At 42.6% G+C, this 21,317-nt stretch overlaps 1 protein-coding gene and 1 pseudogene across 3 annotated transcripts in view; one reads left to right on the top strand and one right to left on the bottom strand.

The window, feature by feature from the left end:
* The window catches only part of PRKCH (protein kinase C eta), a 221,954-nt gene that overhangs the window by 157,982 nt on the left and 42,655 nt on the right, over nucleotides 1–21,317 (top strand). For both annotated transcript variants that reach the window (XR_013827258.1, XM_079914274.1), the window contains exon 10: nucleotides 615–769. Coding sequence is in view for 1 of the 2 variants with exons in the window: in XM_079914274.1 (XP_079770400.1) it covers nucleotides 615–769 (155 nt within the window). In the remaining variant the exon portion in view is untranslated. The remainder of the gene's footprint in view (nucleotides 1–614; nucleotides 770–21,317) is intronic.
* LOC307181841 (large ribosomal subunit protein uL11-like) lies at nucleotides 9,325–10,394 on the bottom strand (annotated as a pseudogene). Its single transcript has 2 exons — nucleotides 10,173–10,394; nucleotides 9,325–9,809 (listed from the first exon to the last, which is right to left on the bottom strand). The product of its transcript is annotated as a large ribosomal subunit protein uL11-like (transcript).

The following is a 21,317-nucleotide window of genomic DNA, read 5'->3' as shown; positions in this document are numbered from 1 at the left end:
TCTAACATTGAGGCAACTCTGAGGCTGTCATTAGACTGTTGTCTGGCTGATTTGTCAAAAGTGTTTTCCTTTCTCTGTGATCATTCTCCGCCCAGGTGTGAGGACCTATCAGATGTCCCTTACTTGCTGTGATTAACCCTACATGTTCCAGACAAAAAGGCATGCACTTTTCGATTTATGCTTCTCTCTTCCAGTTTATAAAACTCAACGATTCTGGTAGAGATAACATCATCATCCTCACCTTATTAATGTTGAACATCCAAAAAAAGTTAAATTCAAGGGTACATAGTGTTTAAAGTGCAGAACTAAAACTAGAACCAAAGCCTTCTCTACTTTTTATTTAATGCAGAAATTCAAGGTTGTGTGGAATTACTTAAAGGAGATCCAGACGTTACTAGCACCACCTAGCCCCCATCCCCACCATCCCAAGGATTTAATCCACCAGACCCTCCTGCTTTGCCCTGACCCGCTGTCAGGATGTTCCATTGAGTACCTCCATTTAACAACCTCTTCTCCCCACGCCGGAGCCCAGGGTCATGTGATGCTGACTGAATTCTAGGCTAATGGCTACACCACGTTGGATCCTCTTTTGTCTCTTTTGTGTTTGTACCCAGGATCGTCTGTTTTTTGTGATGGAGTTTGTGAACGGGGGCGACTTGATGTTTCATATTCAGAAGTCACGTCGTTTTGATGAGGCACGAGCTCGTTTCTATGCTGCAGAAATCATTTCGGCGCTTATGTTCCTACACGACAAAGGAATCATCTATAGGTGAGTTTTGGTTGCTGGTAACCCCTCTCATGATTCATCCCTGGTTCATTCCCCTGTTCAACCTGTCCTTCCATTTCTCATGATGAACAATTGAAATGGTTTTGGAATTAAATTCACCGAGCTTTGTGTGTCCATTAGAATGAATGAATAACACAGCGATTAACAATGCCTGCAAACTAAAACCTGCCCCCGTGTGGTATTCGTAAAATAGGCTTGAGAGTCTCAGAAGAGACTGTTCAAGAACTTGTTCGGCTGGAGTTTTCTAAGGCCAAACCCTGCAAAGGGCTGAACACGTGGCTGCTCTCTTTTTTCTGTTTTAACCTTGAGAGTGATTCGTTCCATGTTCAGAATCCATGCCTGAACTGCAGAGCATGGATGCCTCTTGCCCTAAATTGCTGTGATTAGGAATCACAGTCCAATGAGCTTGCGGCTTACCAGTCCAGGAGCCAAGAGGTGACCTGCTGATGGCAGTGTCCTCCTGCTTGATGATACCTATCACTTGAAGCCCCCTCCCAAATATTGTTTGATTCCATTTCATGACACACAGTCTTTTGATCGTAATATATCATACGTTAAATGGGCTTGAAATCTGGTTGATGTTGTTAGATCTCAGAGCTCAGGGGAGATCAAATTAAACTTTAGTCAGACACAAAGCTGAGTAAAGTGGAAAATGTAATAGTGAGTGTTAGATCATTTTTATTCTTAAATTTCCCTTTTTTCCTCTGTTGAAAATGTCATCCTGCTCTTTACATCACATTATGACTTAGTTGCCACACATACTCCTTTTTTTTCCCCCTCTTGAGAAGCAATTGTTTCTTTCCCTTGAGAAAAATTCTGTCTCATGTTAGGCACATGAATGTTGAAGGAAAGAATTTCCTGACTGTTTATTAGCTTGCTAAAGGCTCTTCCTTTCGTGAGCTCGTGACAGCATGAACATCATTATTAAAGTGTGAGAGAGCTTTAAAAACTGAATATTCCTAAGTACCCTGGGAGAAAAAAGTAGGAAAAGAGAAGTGAGACAGTAAAGAATGCAGTAGGACTGGTCAATGGTACCAGAAAGAAGTGGGAAAACAAGAAGGTAGAGCAGGCACTGCGCAGAAATGTCTTCTAGTGAATTCACACTGGAGAACATGAAACCTCAAGTAGACACAGCTCTTCTGTCACAGCCCCCGCTGTGAAGTAGAAGAGGGGGGACAGCACGGGGAGCCAGGCTGGATAGCCAGCAGTGGGGTCGTCCCTTGAAGGTCCTAAGGAATCTCCGCTCATTCCTAGGTCCTGAGGCGGCCCCAGGTCACTTTGGATGGCCTGTGCTTTGAGCTTTCTCAACCAGGACTTGATGTTCTCCTGGCGGCTCCAGCAGGGCGTTTCTCCTGTCTCAGCCCTCCGCCCAGCGCATGATTGGTGGTGGTTGCTGACATGATCTCTGGTGCTGGAGGGAGTTCTAGGTCCTTCCTGGTGGTGGTATCGGACTCTGGGCTGTGTGTTCCACATTTGTTCTCCTCTCCTTGCTTTAGCTACCCATCTCTGCTCTGTTTAGCCCAGGGAGAGCCTTCCCCACATTTAATTTTTAAGAGTAATCACTTCCCTATTGGACAGGAACTTGTGTTGTAAATTTAAAAAGATTAACAATGGCAACAAGAGCTAAACAGAGTACTTGTTACAGGCCTAGTACTTGACCTGAATTTCTCCCTTAATCCTCCCAACAATGGTATTATACAACAATAATATTACTTGTGTTACTTAGATGAATTACTAATCTTCAAATGAGTTAATAACCAGACTATTAACTGGTAGTGAAGCCAGAATTCAAATTATGTTTTTAACCACTGGGCTATACTGTCTCCTCAGGAGAGACTTGAAGGCTTAGAGTACAACCTTAAAGTAAACTGTCACGTGAAGAGTGGGTTTCTTACTCCCCTTTTGGTGATAGGGCGACTTTGATTTGTGAAAATGAGACAGAATGGGTGTCTTAGTCCATTCAGGCTGCTGTAACAAAATAGCACAGATTAGGTGGCTTATAAACCACAGAAATTTATTTCTCATAGTTCTGGAGACTAGAAGTCCAAGATCAAAGAACCAGCATGGTCATGTTTGGTGAGGGCCCTCTTCCTGGCTCCTAGCTGGTACCTTCTCACTGTGACCTCACGTGGTGGAAGGGGCCAGGGATCTCTTTGGAACCCCTTTTATAAGGCACTAACCCTATTCATCAGGGCCCCACCCTCATTACCTAAGCACCCCTCAAAGGCCCTACCTACTAATACCATCACCCTTTGAGGTTAGGATTTCAACATAATGTGGGGGAGGGAGGACACAAACATTCAGACTAGCAGTGGGGAAAAGCAGTAAGGCCTAAATCATTTTCTTGAATACTCAGGCTTTTCATAAGCACTGTATTACCTTGATGCAAGGCACATACTAGATGACCTGTGTGGGATGTCAGATGGAGACTGCCTCTCCATCTCCCTGTTTCATTTGTCTTGAAATATAGAGGATGGACGTTGTAGCCTGATGTGGTTTCTGGTGAAGCAGTTATCAGCCCACATCTTGAGAAATTTTATTTCAGTTCTTGATATTGTGGTTCAAATCTGAGAATTTAATTCACTCTTTGACTTGAATTCCATGTTCAGGCTCTAACTGATATGGTTGACTTTGAAGGGAACACATTTAATTAGGATAGATTCCAAAGCTATTTTTATCCTGTGGATTTATTTCATGGGATAATTTAATTCCATTCAGGGTACTGGCCTGAGAGCAGAGTCTTAAGGATAAGCCTTTGAAAACCAAGTCCTTGTAATTCACAGAGAGCAAAGGGTACATTTGGGTCACAGAGGGTGTGAATTTGATCCAGAGAGCACAGTGAGAAATGTGGGAGCACAGGACAGCCTTGTTTATCATACATGTCCTGGGATGGCCTTTATCAGAGCTAAAAAGTTGAATGATGCCTGAATGATGCCTCTGATCTCTCCAAATAGAGCTGTTGTTGTTTGGCTGTTTTATGTTTTTGTTTTTTTCTGGGGGAGGTGTTTCTTTTGCAGCAAGTTACAAAGATGGTACCATTTGCAAGTCATCATCAAATGGGACTTTAGAAAGTAGTGCCTTATGCCTTTCTTCTCTCTCTCAGCGGACTGTGCCTTGTGTGAGAGGAGACAGGCCAGTTACATTCAAGCGCTTTTCTGCTTGTGTTCTGACCCTGATTCTCAGATGTGTTCACTTGCGTTCCATGGAGGAGCAGAAGCCCAGCTCTTGGGAGTTACAGCAAGAAAAGAGTCTGCCCCTTTGCCTTTGGTTGGAAGGTCTGGAGCCTTGCTGTGGCCCACAGACCAAGAAAAGAGAGGGCTGCGAAATAAGCAGTCAGTCACTTTGCTAAGGGAAAACAAGACTATTCAGTCCTTTGTCTGGGGCTTATTGGCTGACTGGAATCCCAGACAGTGCTCATGAATAATTTACATGGGCACTGACTTTTTTCCAGAGTCAAGCCCTACAGAAATGGGGAAAACAAAGAGGCACGCATCCCATTTACCTGCCTGCCAGCATTATGGGCACCGTTCTCTATGTGTTTCATAAACTGCGTTAGGGGAGAACTCAGACATCATTTGACGTGTCAACCCCTAACTCCCAAAGCCAGCCAGCACACGTCGGATTTGCTGTTTCTGACAAAGCATGGAATGTATCTAAAATAGGTTGAGGGCTTCCCTGGTGGCGCAGTGGTTGAGAGTCCGCCTGCCAATGCAGGGGACATGGGTTCGTGCCTCGAAGATCCCACATGCCGTGGAGCGGCTGGGCCCGTGAGCCATGGCCGCTGAGACTGCGCGTCCAGAGCCTGTGCTCCGCAACGGGAGAGGCCACAACAGTGAGAGGCCCGCGTACCGCAAAAATAAAATAAAATTTAAAAATTTTTTTAAAAAATAAAATAAAATAGGTTGAGTGAAGAAGAATTTATAGAAGAGCCCAGCTGAAGTTTTGATTCCTCCTTCCCAGGTTATACTTGAACACAGCACATTTCAACATATACTTTTCAACTCATGCGTCTGACTGCTTTGTGCCCTGTGCAGTTCTCATCATGCGGGCTGCATGGATATCAATGGTAATTTGCCCTCCCATCGTCCAGATGTGGAACTGGCCACAGAGGCTGACTGCCAGACCTGACATATTGTTTTGTACTCATATACTTATACAGTACATTAACTTTTAAAGAAAATCACTTTTGATTTCTCCTCAAATTAGAGAACAATCACTACCTAATTTGACTTTTTTTCCCCATAAATTCAGAATTTGGAAAGATTAGCAATCTCCCTGCCAGATGAGATCTATCAAGCCAGTCTCTGAGCACAGCTGTGAGACATTGTATCTGCATGAATACACCAACCTCTATATCATCTGACTCTTGTTTCTCAAAGATACCATAAGGGACCATCAGGTTCCTTGCTGACTCCACATACCTGTGTGATCTGAAGTTAGCTGAGTACCATTTTGCTTAGAGAGGCCATGCTGAGAGAGGCCACCTCTGTGAGTATTGCTTTCATGTTTAAGAATTCACAGGTCAGGACTTCCCTGGTGGTCCAGTGGTTAAGACTTTGCTTTCCAATGCAGGGGGTGAGGGTTTGACCCCTGGTCAGGGAGCAAAGATCCCAGGTGCCTCACAGCCAGAAAACCAAAACATAAAACAGAAGCAATATTGTAACAAATTCAATAAAGACTTTAAAAATGGTCCACATCAAAATAAAATTAAAAAAAAAAAAGAATTCACAAGTCATCTGTTTCCAGATCAACTTATGTGTTGGGTCCATGGTGAATATCATATGCTTGAGTCATTGTTCTCTGATATCTAGCTCTTCCCCCTCTTGAAAATTGTGGCAACACCTGTCTGATTCCCATTTCCGGGGACCTTTCTTACTCCTAAGTATTTATCAGAGTTTCAGAGTCCCCAGATGTCTTTCATTTGAGCCTGGAATTCTGGACTCCTATCTACAGTGGAATTCGATTCTATACTTGTATTTATTCTACTCACTCTAGTGAGAAAGGTGGTCTTTTTAGATAAAGTTGAAAGTCAAATTTAGGAGCTCTGTTTTCCCTTTGCCATGTGATAACATCATTCTTTCTGCTCCAAGAGGTAGGTCTACTCTTTCTTGATCTGTGTGCTACAAAGACAGCCACAAATTGTCGTGTTTTTATCTTCATATAGTCCTTGTTTTTTCAGGAAGTGCTAGCCGTGGGATTTTCAATACATTAGTAACTTTCACTTCGGATTTTGGCTGTGAGCTCTTACTCAGGGTTATTACTGGAGCTCCAAACATTTTAGTCCTATTCCTGCCTTCTCTCTTCTTAGCTTGTTATGCATGTTCTGCCAGATGATGGGCTCATTCAGTGCCTGCTCGTCCGTCACCAGAAAGTGACTTCAATCCCTAACTCCTGAGATCTTTTTTCAAAGGTGTGCTGGGGAGCTCTGAGGATTTCCAGCTTACTAAAATAGCTTGACATGTCCCCCAAATGAAACTCATCAGCCCCTATTCTCCTCCCTTGCACAGCCTTTGGGGACGTTTGACAAGAATTTATTGAGCATTGACTCTGTGCCAAGGATATGGTTACTGTGATAAGCAAAAACAAAAGTGCTCCCTTGTGGAGAGTATGGTCTAGTGAGGGAGAAAGACATCAATCACATAATCATACTAATAGAAAATCACAACTGTGACCAGTGCTGTGAAGAAGAGGAATGCATTGCAATGAATGAGAACCTCTCATCGGGTGATTCAATCTGGTCAGGGGAAGGTGGAAGATTTTCCTAAGGAAGTGACTCATGAGCTGAGGTAACTAGTAAAGAGTGAAGGAAAGAGCGTTCAAGACAGAAGGAATAGCAAATGCAAGTGCCCAGTGTCAGGAGGGAGCATGGCAAGCTCAAGGGCTTTTAGAGAAGTCCAGTGTGGTTGGAATTTAGGAGGCATATCTTCCCACAACTGACGTTTCAATATCCTAATGTGGTCACTGTCCTCTGATGACTTTGAGATTTTTTAGGCACTCCTTATAAATAATTTATTTAAAAATTGGGTAAGGCTAGTCATGTTGTCAGTCCCTGGAGGAGCCATTCACTCACAGTGAGTTTCTTGTGTCCAAATCTATGTGTTTGTTTTCAAAAATGGAATTATAAAGTGTCAGAACCAGGTGAGACCTACAAGATTACTTAGTGCCGAGTTCCCGGTTAACAGATGAAAGAATTCAAGTCTGAAACATCCAAACAATAAATTGCTTCTCAGAATGGATGTTTTCTTAGGATGGCTCACTTGCAGCTTGTTTTTTCATCTCCAGAAAAAAAATATTGCCATTAGAAAATTTTGTTTCAATCTTCCACATACTGCTGGCCTGAAGGGCTAAGCAAGACATTCAGAAGCATGTGATATTGTTCGCTCCATTTCAGTGAGGAAAATGCAGTTGAGCTCAGAACATTAATTACTGAGCTCCCGCTTGTGTTAGGAGATATAGATACAAAATGAGTAGATGTGTTGTCTGCCCTCTGAGGTGCTTTCTGTGGGGTGGGAGAGATGGCCCGTAAATAATAGCAAATGGGCTCCAAAACTGGAGTATGCCCAGGGCATTATGGGAGCACAGAGCATGGCCACTTAGCTTAAGACGGAGATTTAGGCAAACTTCCTATGGGAGGGGATGCCTGAGCTGAGTGTGGAAAGTTAAAAGCTGAATAAAATTAAGTAGGGTGTTTAGGTAGGGCGCAGACTTGAACAAAATCTGAGAAGTGTGAAAGTCCCTGGTGAATCTGTGGGTGGAGTGGAAAACTACTAGAATTTTGGTAGTACTAGAGCCTAAAGGTTGAAGTATGGTGGAAGAATAAGGCCAGAGGGCTTGACAGAAATGAAGTTATGCAAGGCTTAACATTCTTGAGAAGTATGAATTCTGTATCACTTAGGATTTGGCACCATTGCCTGTCACAGGAAATATAAAATGACAGTGGCTTAAACTAAACAGAAATGTATTTCTCTTCCCTGTAAGGAATCTGGAGGTAGGGTGTCCAGCTCTACCATTAAAGCTCCATGGAGTCCTCAGGGACGCAGATTTCTATCTTTTCTATTCTGCCGTCTCCAAGGTCACCTCATGGTCTAAGATGGTTGCTGCAGCTCCAGAAGTCGTCTCTGTATTCCAGTTCCAGGCAGTAAGAAGGGCAAAGGGCACTCCTTCCAGCTGAGTCAGCTTTCTTTAAGGATCCTTCCTGAACTTCCACACAATACTTACCATGGAATTGTCCAGAACTTGGTCACATGGCTGTACCTAGCTTCAGTGAAGGCTAGGAAATTACTGCATGGCTATGTTCTAACTAAAAATTGAGTTTCTCTTATTAAGGAAAAAGAAGGAGAATAGTTATTTGATAGAAAACCTGCACTGTCAGGTACAGATTTCATACCAGGAGATTTGGCTTTATGTAGCAGGTAAAGGAGAGTCTTTGAAGAATTTTCAGCAAGTTGCATGACATGAGTGAGTGGATTTATGTTTTACATGTATTTGGCAGGGGTGGGGGGAGTGTGTGGACATGTGCATGTGGGCAGCAGGGGAAGGTTCAGTTTGTGGCTGTTACGGTGCTCTGGGTAAGAAGATAAGGAGGCTCTGAACTAAGATATTGACGGTAGGGCTGAGGAGAAAGGCATACGTTTATGAGATACCAGCAAGTAGAACAGACAGGGCTTAGTGACTAGGTGGACCCAGGGCATGAATGAGAAACCTGGGGTCATTGCTAGGTATTTAGTTAGAAGTTTGAATAGATGATGGATGGTACCGTTAGCTAGGAGAGACCATGAGCCTTGGAAGAGATCTCAGCAGAAGATGAAGATGAGAACTAGAAACATAAGATGTCAGGTACTTGAGACACATTCCAGTGGAAATGCTAAATGGGCAGATGGGTTTGAGTCTGAAGCCCAGTGAAGGGGGGCCGGAACTAAATATTTGGAAGTCATCAGGACATAGCTGTTAGTTCAGATCATAGGACTGGATGAGATCATCCAACAACAGTGTCTTAAATGGAACACTGAGCTAAAGACAGAACCCTAGGGAATCAGGCCCCATTGGGAAGCCGCCTAAATTTGGCTGTGTGGTTACACAAAATACTGATATACTGCATCATTTAGAGTACGTGTCCCCAAAGTAAAATTCCATTTAAAATATAATGCTACAAAAAAAATAGAAAAGCATCACTTATTTTAAAGTAAGTTTGAGAGGCAGCATATATTCTTTGAACTGAAAGAATGCTGGGCCTGGTTTTCAGAAGGACCTAGGTGCTAGTCCCAGCCCTGCTTCATACTGGTCCTGAGGATGTGGGTGGGTGGCTGAACACTCTGAGCCCGTTTGCCCTTCTGTCCAATGGGGTACCATTGACATAGCTTTCCTGTAGGGTGTTGATGAAGCTCCAGTCAGGTGGAAATGTGAAAGCTCCTTGAAACATGCCACGTCGATAGAGATTATTCTTTGCATACATGCTATCAGCAGATTTGCACTTTCTCTGTAGCATAGGCTTGAGCTGAAACTTTGCTCGTGATGCGTCCTCAAAAATAGAGAATTCTTCACAGAAATTGGAGTTGTGGCTTGTAAAAATCAACCCTCTGAAGACCAATCTTTTTTGGAGGCATGGGGATCGTCAAATAATCCTTTATTAAATTATTTTTCTTTGTAGTTCTTGTAGCTGGGAATTTCACCACACCACTGTTGATGTCATCTATGATGTTGTGAGGGGGCAGCCGTCAACATTGCAGCCCACAGATGGGCAGTCCCCAGGATCTCTTTAATGCTTCCAAAGAGTTCTCTAGCTAAAGATAGATGCCACATCTGTCATGCAATGTTGACAGTCTCATCAAAAGTGATGCTGCCACTCTGTTTGATGTTTTTCTGCTTCTTTCTGTCTCTTGGTGATTCCTTGAGGGCTTTGATGACCAGAGGCAGAGGCAGAAGGTACCATCTTAATCTGGGCCTGTCTGTTCTGAATGGTCAGTTTCACTGTAATCCTCAGACCCTTCCAATCACCAGTTGCCTTGGTGACGTCATTACCAATCTTTTTTTGTTGTTGTTGTTTTTTGTTTTAAATGCCAAACATTTTTTTTTTGATGTTGGGGGTAGGAGTTTATTAATTAATTAATTTATTTTTGCTGTGTTGCATCTTCGTTTCTGTGTGAGGGCTTTCTCTAGTTGTGGCAAGCGGGGGCCACTCTTCATCGCAGTGCGCAGGCCTCTCACTATCGCGGCCTCTCTTGTTGCGGAGCACAGGCTCCAGACGCGCAGGCTCAGTAGTTGTGGCTCATGGGCTTAGTTGCTCCGCGGCATGTGGGATCCTCCCAGGCCCGGGCTCGAACCCATGTCCCCTGCATTAGCAGGCAGATTCTCAACCACTGCACCACCAGGGAAGCCCATTACCAACCTTTTCTGGAGACAGACCCAGGGGGCCGATCTTGGGGACCAGAGCAGGTGTGGCACCAAATTCCCCATCAATGCACCTCAGGTATACGACTTTGATCTCATTGGGGTCGAACTTAGGCAGCATGGTGGAGGCAGCTGGTGTCAGATGAACCGGGATTCAGGATGAATGAAGAAAGTTGCGCCCTGGCCTCCTCTGAGCCAAAAGCTGAAAGGGGACCAATCTTTTTACAGTAAACTAAATCTGATTATGCTTTCCTTTCAAGCCAAATAATTTTCTTTGCATTTTAGCCATATTTTGATATCATGTATAGTTAATATAGTTACCATGTAGTTATCATAAGTCCTTAAGATAGTTGCCTTAGGAAGCCCTGGAGCGCTGGGGACATATTGTAAAACTTGAAGACTATACTGTTGCATCTTGTTTAAATGTCAGCTGCCTCTCTAATGTATAGGGGAAACAGTCGAACTCATTTTGAGTTTACTTTTTCTGGTATTGAAGCAAAATTTTCTTTTGTTCATTTGAGGGGCGATTCAAGAACATTTTTGGACCATCACTGGAGTAAATATCCTGGTACAGTTTCTCCAAGGATCCAGATTAATGACAGAAAGAAATTTCAGCCCTGAAACACTTTGTTTCTGCACTTCACTTATTAGATCAGAATACTGATCCTGGCATACATCATCCGTGTTTGACCTTTGCATGAACAAAGGCTGTGGTTATTTGGGACTAATTGATACATGTGTTAATTGATTCCACTGGCTAATGAAATCAGACCACCAGTCTTGCTGTATTCCCCACCAAATTGATCCAGCAATCTACTGCTTCATTATAATTAAACACAATCTTGGATTCATTTGCTAAGCTCTAAAAATATAATCGTTGATCTTTAGGTACCAGATGAACACTGCCATTTGTAAAAAGTGATTCAGTTGTACAGTTAAACAAATGCCTACTTAATGCAAAGCTTTATGTCACACCTTCAGAGACTAAAAGAAGAATAAAGGAAGGCCTCGCCCTCTAGCTTGGGTTACTTACTCATTCCTTTCACACTTAGGTGTTGAGTACACATTGTGGGCCAGGCACTGTTCAAAGCTCTGGAAATAAAGCTACGCCACCCTCCAGGAGCTTAAATTCTAGCACAGGTAGTCAGACAAGCAACAAGTATGTTGAGTGTCGGGGTGATAAACTCCGTGGAGAAAAAGCTATGTCAGGGAAGATAAAGTTTGAGGACAATGGTTTTACTGTTTACACAGAGGATTAAGAAAGGCTTCTCTTGTAAGGGCTCTTTGAGCAGATGAGCAGAGACCTAAGGATGCGAGGAAACAGGCTCTCTATGAATAACGGGGGGAAAAGCATTCTGGGTGGAAGGAACGGCAGGGACACTGTGGGAGGGGCATGTGCTCTTCGAGGTCAAGGATGGCTGGACAGAGAGGTATGGGGCAGAGCGGAGGAGATGATCCGAGCTCTCTCCCTGATTCTGCCACACAGAATAATAGCCATGTGTGCTGAGCATTTATCTCATGAGGACAAACACCTCTGTAAAGGAGTTGTACCTATTTAATATTGCCTTCTTATGACATCTCTCCAAGGAAATGGTGTCAACCTTCTTTTACAGATAAGGAAACTTGAGGCTCTGGGAAGTAACTCTCTCAAGGTCATGCAGCCTGTGGTGGAACTCTATCATCCCACCTCAGGTTTGAATCCAGGAAGGTGCCAGTTCCTCCATCCTCCAGGCCTTGGGACATGCATTTCCCTTTGCCTGGAACGCTTCTCCCTCTCTCTGCCAAGGGAATGCCTGCTGATCCCTGCAGTCTCTGCTTAGATTGCCACCTCTAATGGGAAATTCTCCTGGACCCCCTTGCCCCCCATCTCCGTCTGGGTTGGATGCCCACCCTCTCTGCTTGCACCGTGTCCTGTAATACCCTTCCCTCAGCATCCTTCCTGGCCTATGCCTCTCTGCGTATGGGCTGCCTCGTGAGAGCAGGAACCATGCCTCTTTAACTCAGTATCTATCACCACTATTATACTGGTCCAAACCCATGATTTGCTGAGAAATCAAGGTCGTTTTTTTTTTTTTTTTATAAATGAATGCCTTTTGAGAATTTGACCTACTGAGAAGAATGTTTGAGCATCCATAATAGTATTTTTCAAATGATCGTTTTAATTCTTACGGATTTAAAAATTTTGGATTTTCATTTTGATGATAACATACATCTTTCACTCACTATAAAGAAAAAATTTCTTCCTTGTAATTGTAATTCTCAAGTGAAAGATATTTCATAGGAAAAGACATGTCTATCAGTGTTTCTTCACATGTTCTTTCAAAAGGAGCTGTACGGTACTTGGGTTTGAGAAACAGTGGTGGTCTCTGCCACGACCCTTCTACACTGGATGACTTAGATCCATAGAATTTGTAGAAAACTTAAGTTGTATACTTTTCTGCTTTAGGTGATTCTAATTCCTCTGAGATTTACATCAGGTCTGTCTGCTATGTTCAGAGGACTTCAACAGTAATCTGTTCCATTTTTTTATGCCTTTCTGCTAAAAGGAAAGGTAAAATCTTCTTCAAGATCATTTTTACAAATCAGACATTGTTTTGTAAGTTCCTTAAACCTATCATGTATATTTTACCTATATGACTATGTTAGAAATCCTGGTGATTTCACTTTTTTTACAGTTATGTGTAAGTTATCGAATATCATCAATACCCTAAAATTATTAAGGGGCTGTACAAAGATATTTTTCTCATAAAGATGTGTATATACAGTCTTGGGTATACGGGTATACATTCGTTAGTGAGAGCAATGATTTTCCCCGTGTTTTTTATTTTTAAAATAAAATTGATTCTTCTCTAATTACAAAAGTAACATATAGTAACTGTTGAAAATTTAAAATTAAATAACCTATAACCCTACCACTGAAAGATAATCATTTTCTTCAGATATATTTCCTTAGAGTTTTAAAATGTATTTACTTTAAAAAAAAAAGAAACAAAATTGAGGTCATACTGTATATACATTTTTAACCTGATTTTTTTTTCACTTAATTTGTCATGACCATTTTCCCCTATCATGAAAGTCATTTACATTCTCTTTTAAACCTAATATTACATGATACAGAGTGGTCTACCATATGGACCTACTTAATTTATAGTACCTTTAAGTTGATTTATTAATAATGGTGAATTTATTATATCCTTGTACACATCTGTTTGGATCAGTCTTTGATTCTTTTCTTGGAACGGATTCCTGGAGGTATTACTGCTGAGTCAAAAGGCATGCGTGTTATTATAACTTTTTTTCCTGGGGTTTGAGGGACCTGGGTTCCAGTTCTGCCTTGCCACTTCCGAGCTGTGGAATTTTGAGCAAGTTACGTAACCGCTATAAGCCTCAGTTTCTTCATTGATAAAATGCAGATCCTAGAAATGCACACCTGAGTGGTGCATGTGAGGCCTTTAGCCCAGAGCCTGGTATGTAGTACATGCTCAGTAATGTTCACCTTTTGAACATTCTTTGGAAAAATGCATCAAAGCACATGTTTTAATGATGAGTATTGGTGTTACCCAGTGGGTTGTATTTGTCTTTCCACTTCACGCCACCCCCACCCCTGTAGATCTTAAGTGTACAATTTGATAGGTTTTGATGAGTGTATACAATATGTAATCAATTCTCTAAATAACAGATAGAACGTTTCCATCATCCCAGAAAGTTTCCTTGTGCTCCTTTCAGTTAATCCCTAATCACCCCTATAGGCAACCAGTGTTGATTCTATATAGATAGTATAGGATGTGCATATCCATATTAGGATCCTGAAAACAAAACCACTTCTCAGCAATGTCCTTGTGAGTATAAGAGGATGGGGTTCTTTAGGGTGACTTTGTGAGTGCAGTGATGGTCATGGTTCAGAAGAAGCCCCCCAGAAGACCTCATTCCTTGTCAGCTTTATTCTCTGTAGAGAAAATAATTCAAGAGGATGTTTATCAGCACATCAACAGTGGTTGTCTGAGTATCTGAGGGAATGTAGGTGGTTTTTATTTCCCTTTTAATGCTTTTCAAATGTTCTACATTGAACAAACATTGTCTTTTTAATCATTAAAAATATTATTTTCAAAAGGGAATCTCAAATATGATATTGAATATACCCCAATACGAGTTTTGCAACGTGATTATATCAAAAATAGGTACCTTGCTGCTGCTGTACCAGTTAAGTTCTGTCAAGCCTTGGCCTTCAGGCTGTGATCACTCCTTGTCTGTGAGTCATCATCCTAGTCTACTCAGGCTTCCATAATGATCACCATAGACTGGATGACTTAAACAACAGAAATTTATGTCTATACTTGTAGAATCTGGGAAGTCCAAGAGCAAGATGCTGGCCATTTTGGTGTCTGGTGTGGCCTGTCTTCCTGGTTTGCAGACAGCCACCTTCCTGCTGTATCTTCACATGCCTGGTGGAGAAGAGACGAGAAGCAAGCTCTCTAACGTCTCTGGCACAAATCCCATCATGGGGGACCCACCCTCATGACCGTATCTAACCTGAATTACTTCCCAGAGGCCCCATCTCCAAATATGGGGTGGTCAGGGCTTCAACATATGAATTTGGGAGGTATGCAGCCATTCAGTCCATCGCAGTGGTTCATTCATACGTTTATTCAATTTTCAACATTTCCTATTATGTGAAGCAAGGTGCTTTGCAACTACTTGATAGTACAAAATCTACCTGGAAATAATTTCAGCCCTGAGGAGAATAGTACCTGCTGGAGTTGAACACACCATGGACTGACGCGAGAGAACAGCTGTGGATTAGATGAGGGCATTGTCATTCTTTTGGCTCACTGAGCCGTGTATGTTAGTCTTGGAGGGTATGTTTTCCAGTTGTGTTGAGACCAAATCCTCCTCCTGGATCCCAGTACTTAAGCCTGGCAGGAGAAATAGCTAAGCGGAACGTGGTATTATTACTGTTTGCCTTTTGATAAATAGTCTGCCTGAAGGTGGAATTTTTTCCATTGTCTTGCAAATGTCAAATTTTACTTATCAGCAAACTTCCTAAGAAGAAATATAACTTGGTGCAAGCACCCTGTTACCATTTGGCCAAAATGCCCAGACACTGATGAATTTCTGGGTTCAGCTGCAAAGAAAAGGGAGTGAAACTGACAGGCAAACTGCCCCACACCTTGGAGAATGACGTCACTGAGGGATCCGGTTCCCAAAGTGCGTGCATGGTGCTCAAAATGGGAAGGTGGCAGTTTGACTGTATGACCTTTCATTTCTCTTTCCTCCCTTGGCACTGCTCCTCCAACCTTCAGAATATCCCTCCAAACCTGCTTTTTCACATATAGAATCTCTGTGGTACATTCTTGATACTTCCCTGATCCATGTCCCACTGACACGATTTTTGAACCTTGGGATTGGAAGGGAGTTCACAGTTATATACCCTTCTTTTTCAAAGCATGAATACCTAATAGCCTGCTGAGTGGTCATTTTGTCTATATTTAAACACCTCCAAACAAAAAGGAACTTGTTCCCTCCACTTTTAGGCATCAATGACTTGGAAATTTCACCTTTGTATTGACCCAAACAGTATCTCTCAGTATCTTCCATTCACTGGTTCTGAACCACCTATAAGGAGGAAACTGAAAAAACACAAATCTTCTACAAGAAAGCCTTTTAGATATTTGGAGGCAATCTGGTTCTTCCAACGTAGTTTACCTGCCAAAGAAGGAAATGTGATTAGTGTGATATTGTTCATTCTGGTTATCTTTTTGCAATCACTGATTTCTGAGCAATCATAAGCCATCCATGTAATTTTTCATTCTTGATTCAGTATCTGTTTGATGTGTTGCATTCTTCTCTAGTAAGATCAGCAGCATCATAACTAGTAATTGGTTAACTAAAGTGAGTTGTGATGTTAATAGCTCACGTTATTCCTCTTAAATAAGACTTGGGCTTTAACTGAATTTTGTTGATGCTGATTATAGGGGCAGCAGGCATGGTGGGAAGTTGATTGTTGATGTGACTTTAGAATAGGCTCTTCAGGGCTTCCCTGGTGGCGCAGTGGTTGAGAGTCCGCGTGCCGATGCAGGGGACACGGGTTCGTGCCCCAGTCCGGGAAGATCCCACATGCCGTGGAGCGGCTGGGCCCGTGAGCCATGGCCGCTGAGCCTGCGCGTCCAGAGCCTGCGCTCCGCAACGGGAGAGGCCGCAACAGTGAGAGGCCCACGTACCGCAAAGGAAAAAAAAAAATAGGCTCTTCAGAGTTTCCTTTTGCAAAGATGAGGCAGAGGATGAGCACAGGTGTGGGGATGGGGGAGATGAAGACCTGAACACCTCGAGTTAGAGGTACCTGTGGAACGCCTAGTCAACTGACCCATCTCAAAGTTGTAAATACCAGGCTAACGCTGAAGACAGTGGCCATAGGCTCCAGGTTGATTGCGTGGCAACAGTGTGCAAATGAGGCAGTATTGACTTACAGTTAAGAGCAAGGCTTTGGAATCAAACTTGGATTTGAAACTTACCTCCACAGTGTACTAGCTCTGTGATACTGGGTAAACTCTTTAATTCCTCTAAGTCTCAGTTTCCTAATCTATAACATGGGGATGACAGTTCTGCTTATCCCATGAGGTTATTTTGAGAATTCAATTCATGCTGCTTGTTTATCCCCATATCTGGTATCAGTTAATTCTCCATACATGTTATCAGTTATAAAGAAGAAAATGACCCAGGGAAGAAACTTGAATAGTGAACCCATTTAAGAGGTGGACAGATTTCATAAGGAAAGGTTAAATAAATTACAGTATACCCTGCAGAATATTATACAACTATTGAAAGAGTGAATGAGTTAGATTTACATTTATTCACCTGGGTGGTTTTTTCCTGATAGATAAATCAGTGAGAAAAATAAGTTAAATGGTTCATATGCTCATTTAAGTCCCATTTTTTGCTTAAAAATAAAAAAGGTAGCAAAACCCAACTGTACATAGATATGTGCATGGAAGAAGTTGTGGGAGAGCAGATACAAAACAAGTTTGGGATGGGGTGGACAGTTATTAATTTTTCGATAGGTATCTTCATATTGTATCACACTGATTGTAGTGAGAATGTGTTACCTTTGTGATTTTTGAGAACCAATATTTTTAAATGAAATAAGCAAAAGGAGTGGGGGATGGGCAGAGGAAGAGGAGAAATCAGTCAGTAGGGAGTGAAAGGGAATTGTCAGCAAGGGAAGGGATGTTTTCCAGGGGGTGCAGGATGAAGAGCCAAGATCCTCAGGCTCTTTCTCTCATTTGTCATGGCTCTATCAGGGCTTGGCATCCAGAGCTTTGGTTTCCTTGTTCATTTTCATTTGGTATCCCTCCATTTCTGGCACATGGTATAGCAATATTTCTTCTTTCTTCTCTTCATTTCTGTTTTATTTCTAGCTACTGAGCTTGTCCAGAGGAACACATTGGGAGAGATAAATGATATGAAGATGGGTATCAACAGGGTATTAGTTATTGACTAAAGAGCAGTGTCGATGTAACTTAATTAGATGAGTTAATGCATACATATGATAAAAAAAAGAAATATTGAGCTATTCTAAAAAGATTACAGTGAAAGCTAAGTCCAGCTTCCTGATTTCTCTTTCTCAAGGCAACCAGTTACCCATTTCTTGTATGTCCTGCCAGAAATGGTTTACATATACACAAGCTCTATGTTTCCTATCGAAAAACAAATGGTGCTATAGGATACACTTGAAGATTTCCTAAGCCTTTTGAAAGACCAGCTCTAAACTCCTGTAAAAAAGCTAGCAGTTTTGAGACTCCTCCTCTTTTCCAAGCAGGGTCTGTGGGTGAGGATTCAAACCTGCAAAGAATTCTGCTCTTGTTGGAGAAACTGTGCAGGTCTGTGGAGATCATGCAACAGGCTTATAAAAGTTTATTGCAGTTATATAGCTACAAAGAGAAATTTATTTCCAGCCCTACACGTCGTGCAGCTGCATCAGTGGTTATGTTTATCACGGGATTAAGGAGCAGCGGCACTCATGTCCACGCTGCCTGCGTGGTGCTCGCTTTGCTTTGGTGCACAGTGGTCATTTACCAGCAGCTTCTCAAACCCCTTTCTCTGCAAAGCACTGGAGCAGGCACTGGCAAAGGGAGGAAAAAAAATCAGACGTGAGCTCTTATGCTCTGTAAACATGTGGAAGCCTTCCAGATCTTGTGAATTAAGCAAGAGCGGGTGTTAAATCTTCGTTTAATCCAAGCAGTGAGAAGCCGGCCCCTCCCAAGTTTGCCCTGAGTGAGGATTTTAACACTCCTTTGACAAAGAAATGGGAGGGGGCAATAGAGGAAAGCAGGTGATAAGTGAGTCATGAAATTCACCCTTTAGAAGAACAGCTCTTGCCATCATGAGCCCTTCCTGAGTGAGGTACCCAGGGCTCTTGTGTTAATTCTTGAAGGAAGGGAGGGAGGGAGGGAGGAAGGAAGACCAGTTTTTTTGGTTAGTGTGTGTTTGTTCTAATTCCTACACTGGATGCTGGAATTCAGAAAAATACTCTGTAGCGGAGAAATTAACTTAAGACTTAACTTACAGCTTGGGAGGAAAATTTTGACAAAGCAAACCTGAGATCTAAATGCCGTCAGGCTGGCCGCTTTATTGCTACTCTAAAAAAAGGAGGATTCAGTTTGGGCCTTTGTTTTCTTGTCTGTAAAGAGACAGGTTCAAACCTGTCAGAGGCAGTTGCTGAGTTTCCTTATGACTGACTTATATGTGTGGCATTGATTTTTTTTTTTTCCCCGTAAGAATCTGGATGAGTCATTCAGAAAGTTAGAAAATAGCAAAAAAGAAAGAAATGAGAAAAGCTAGCCAACGTCTGCCCCACATGCCAGGAAGGTCCACACAGACGGGAAAAATCTGTGAGGTCTCTGTTTGTTTCTCCCCATGCAAATACTCAGCCGCGCTCCGCAAAGCTTGAGTGCCCTATCTGTTCAGCTGCCATTTAAGAAATAAGACTCTGTTCTCCACAGCTTATTCCTTGGAGTTTCAGAGTGTAAAATATGAAGTGTGTATAATCACAGTTCCCAGCATTTCTTGGCATTTCAGCTTTGGCAGCAAGAATGGGAAAAACTGAAGCTTTTATGGCTGGGAAGGCTGAGTGTAATCTTTGTGCTGTGGCACTACCAAAGGAAGTGAGTATGTTAAAAAGCACGTTCCCTCCGAAGCCTGTCTGAGGGGCCGCTGGGCTTTGTTCAGTTTGCTGCAGCTATGGTATATTTTTATGTTCTGTTTGCATGAAAAGAAAGAGGAAGCATCGAGGGCTTACTCTGCAGAGCATTTTCATAGTATCTCACTTGATACGTGATCCAGGAAGGGTGGCCTGGGTCACACCTGCTGTGTAAAGAGTTAACTCTAGAACTGATAACTTCCCAGAGAAGCTCAAGATACTGTACTTCCTAAGAATGAGTTCTCAAGATAACAACTCAGCAAAGAGTTAAGATGAGAAGAATTCAGGAAAGGACAAGCACTTTCAAGAGAAGAATTTCAAGAAATTGCTTTAACTCTGAGTGGGTAGCTTACATGGTGAAGAGGTAGGTCAGCCCCGTATCTTAGTTTTCCCAGGGAAGCCCCAGTCTGCTCCTGTGATTCCCCCTGAATAGCGCCCCCCTTTTACTCAGAGGCCCATTTTGGACAATACATTGCACAGTCACCCTACAAAGAGGTGTCCACATTCTACAACTTTTTCTTTTTTTTCTGTGAGATGGCAGAACCAAAGAAAAGAGGATATGTTTTAGAAGTTTAGAGGGTCCCTCTTCTGTAGGAAAGGAATTCCCCCAGCATTTTCTTTTCATGGACTATTCTCTCCCAGGCCATGAATTGGAAATTTAGTTATTAACCGTTTAAAAGTATCTTTTTAGCATTGGTCACTATCTTCATTTGAAAGACACATGGAAGAAAATTGCTTTTCCCCTGAGTCCCATGTGTTATGTCCTTTGCATGATACTTTAATATATTTGCATGAGAGATAAATTTGTCAGTAGTCATAACTTTACAGGTCCACATTCATCTATTTATTTATGCATCTGTTAAGTCATTTATTCATGCAGCAGATATTCATTGAGACCTACTTTGTGTCTAAGGATATCATAGTGACCAAGATAGGCCAGGACCCTGCCTACAGGAAGCATGTATTCTAGTGTAAGCATATAAAAAAGTAAAAGTAATTGCTCTTGAAAATGACATGGAAGGAAATAAGTGCATTTTTCATGTTTAGTTTTACTCGATAGAGCTAAAGAAAGGGGAGATGAGAGAGACAGACAGCTACCTCTCTGTCCACTTCTTTTGTTGCTGAACGGGGTCTCAGACTCAAATAGCTTCAGAATAGGGACCAAAGGGGACACTACAGTCCCACAGTTCTAACCAAATAGAACTCATGTGTCTGTACAACTAAAGTTCAGTTTAAAAAAGAAAAACAAGGAACCCAAGGCCAGACCACATCGGGCCCTGGCCACTCATTCACTTCCTCCAAAACTCCCAGATGTCCTTTAGCTCCACATCAGTGCCCACAGGCCTGGTTCAGTCTTCCATTGCAGTAGGTCCCCTTGTGGGTCCTCAGAGGAAACGAGGGCAGTATGTATTAGAATGTTACAACCACAGGGAGCTTTTCCACCTCACTTTGGAAACACTGAGCCATCCCTCCAGAGTTTGGATGGCGGCCAGACTCTGCTCTAGGAAATCTGATGGAATATCCCAGCACTGGCAGAAGTGTCACAAAGATCATCTTTCATCATGGAATTTCTACACACTTCTGTGGAGCTCCCGTGAGTCAGCAGGAGGAACTCCACCACGCTGTGGCCCCGGGCCTCCAATCAGAGGGGCTGTGGAAGTTTCCCAGCCCCAGCTGGGGGTTGTCGGGGGGGTACGTGGTGTTACCATACATGCCAGCCCTGGACTGCAGGCTCCTTCGAGTGGGCGATGATGACCCTCCCAAGCCAAGTCTGAACGCCTTGGCTTCTTGAGTGGGCTGTCTTCTGGAAAGCTCATCTTCCCTTCTTCTTTAGCCATCACCCACCCCCTGCCACTCTCCCAGAAAATTTCTCTTCAGTGCCAAGAGTGAGTCTCCTAGAAAACCAGACACTATCCTTAACCGAGACTTTCATGCAGGATGGGAGAGGCT

This window comes from Stenella coeruleoalba (genome assembly GCF_951394435.1).
Source record: "Stenella coeruleoalba genome assembly, chromosome: 2".
In the NCBI taxonomy this organism is placed as follows: domain Eukaryota; kingdom Metazoa; phylum Chordata; class Mammalia; order Artiodactyla; family Delphinidae; genus Stenella; species Stenella coeruleoalba.
The sequence above is the reverse complement of the archived record's forward strand: the minus strand, read 5'-3'. Positions and strand labels throughout refer to the sequence as shown.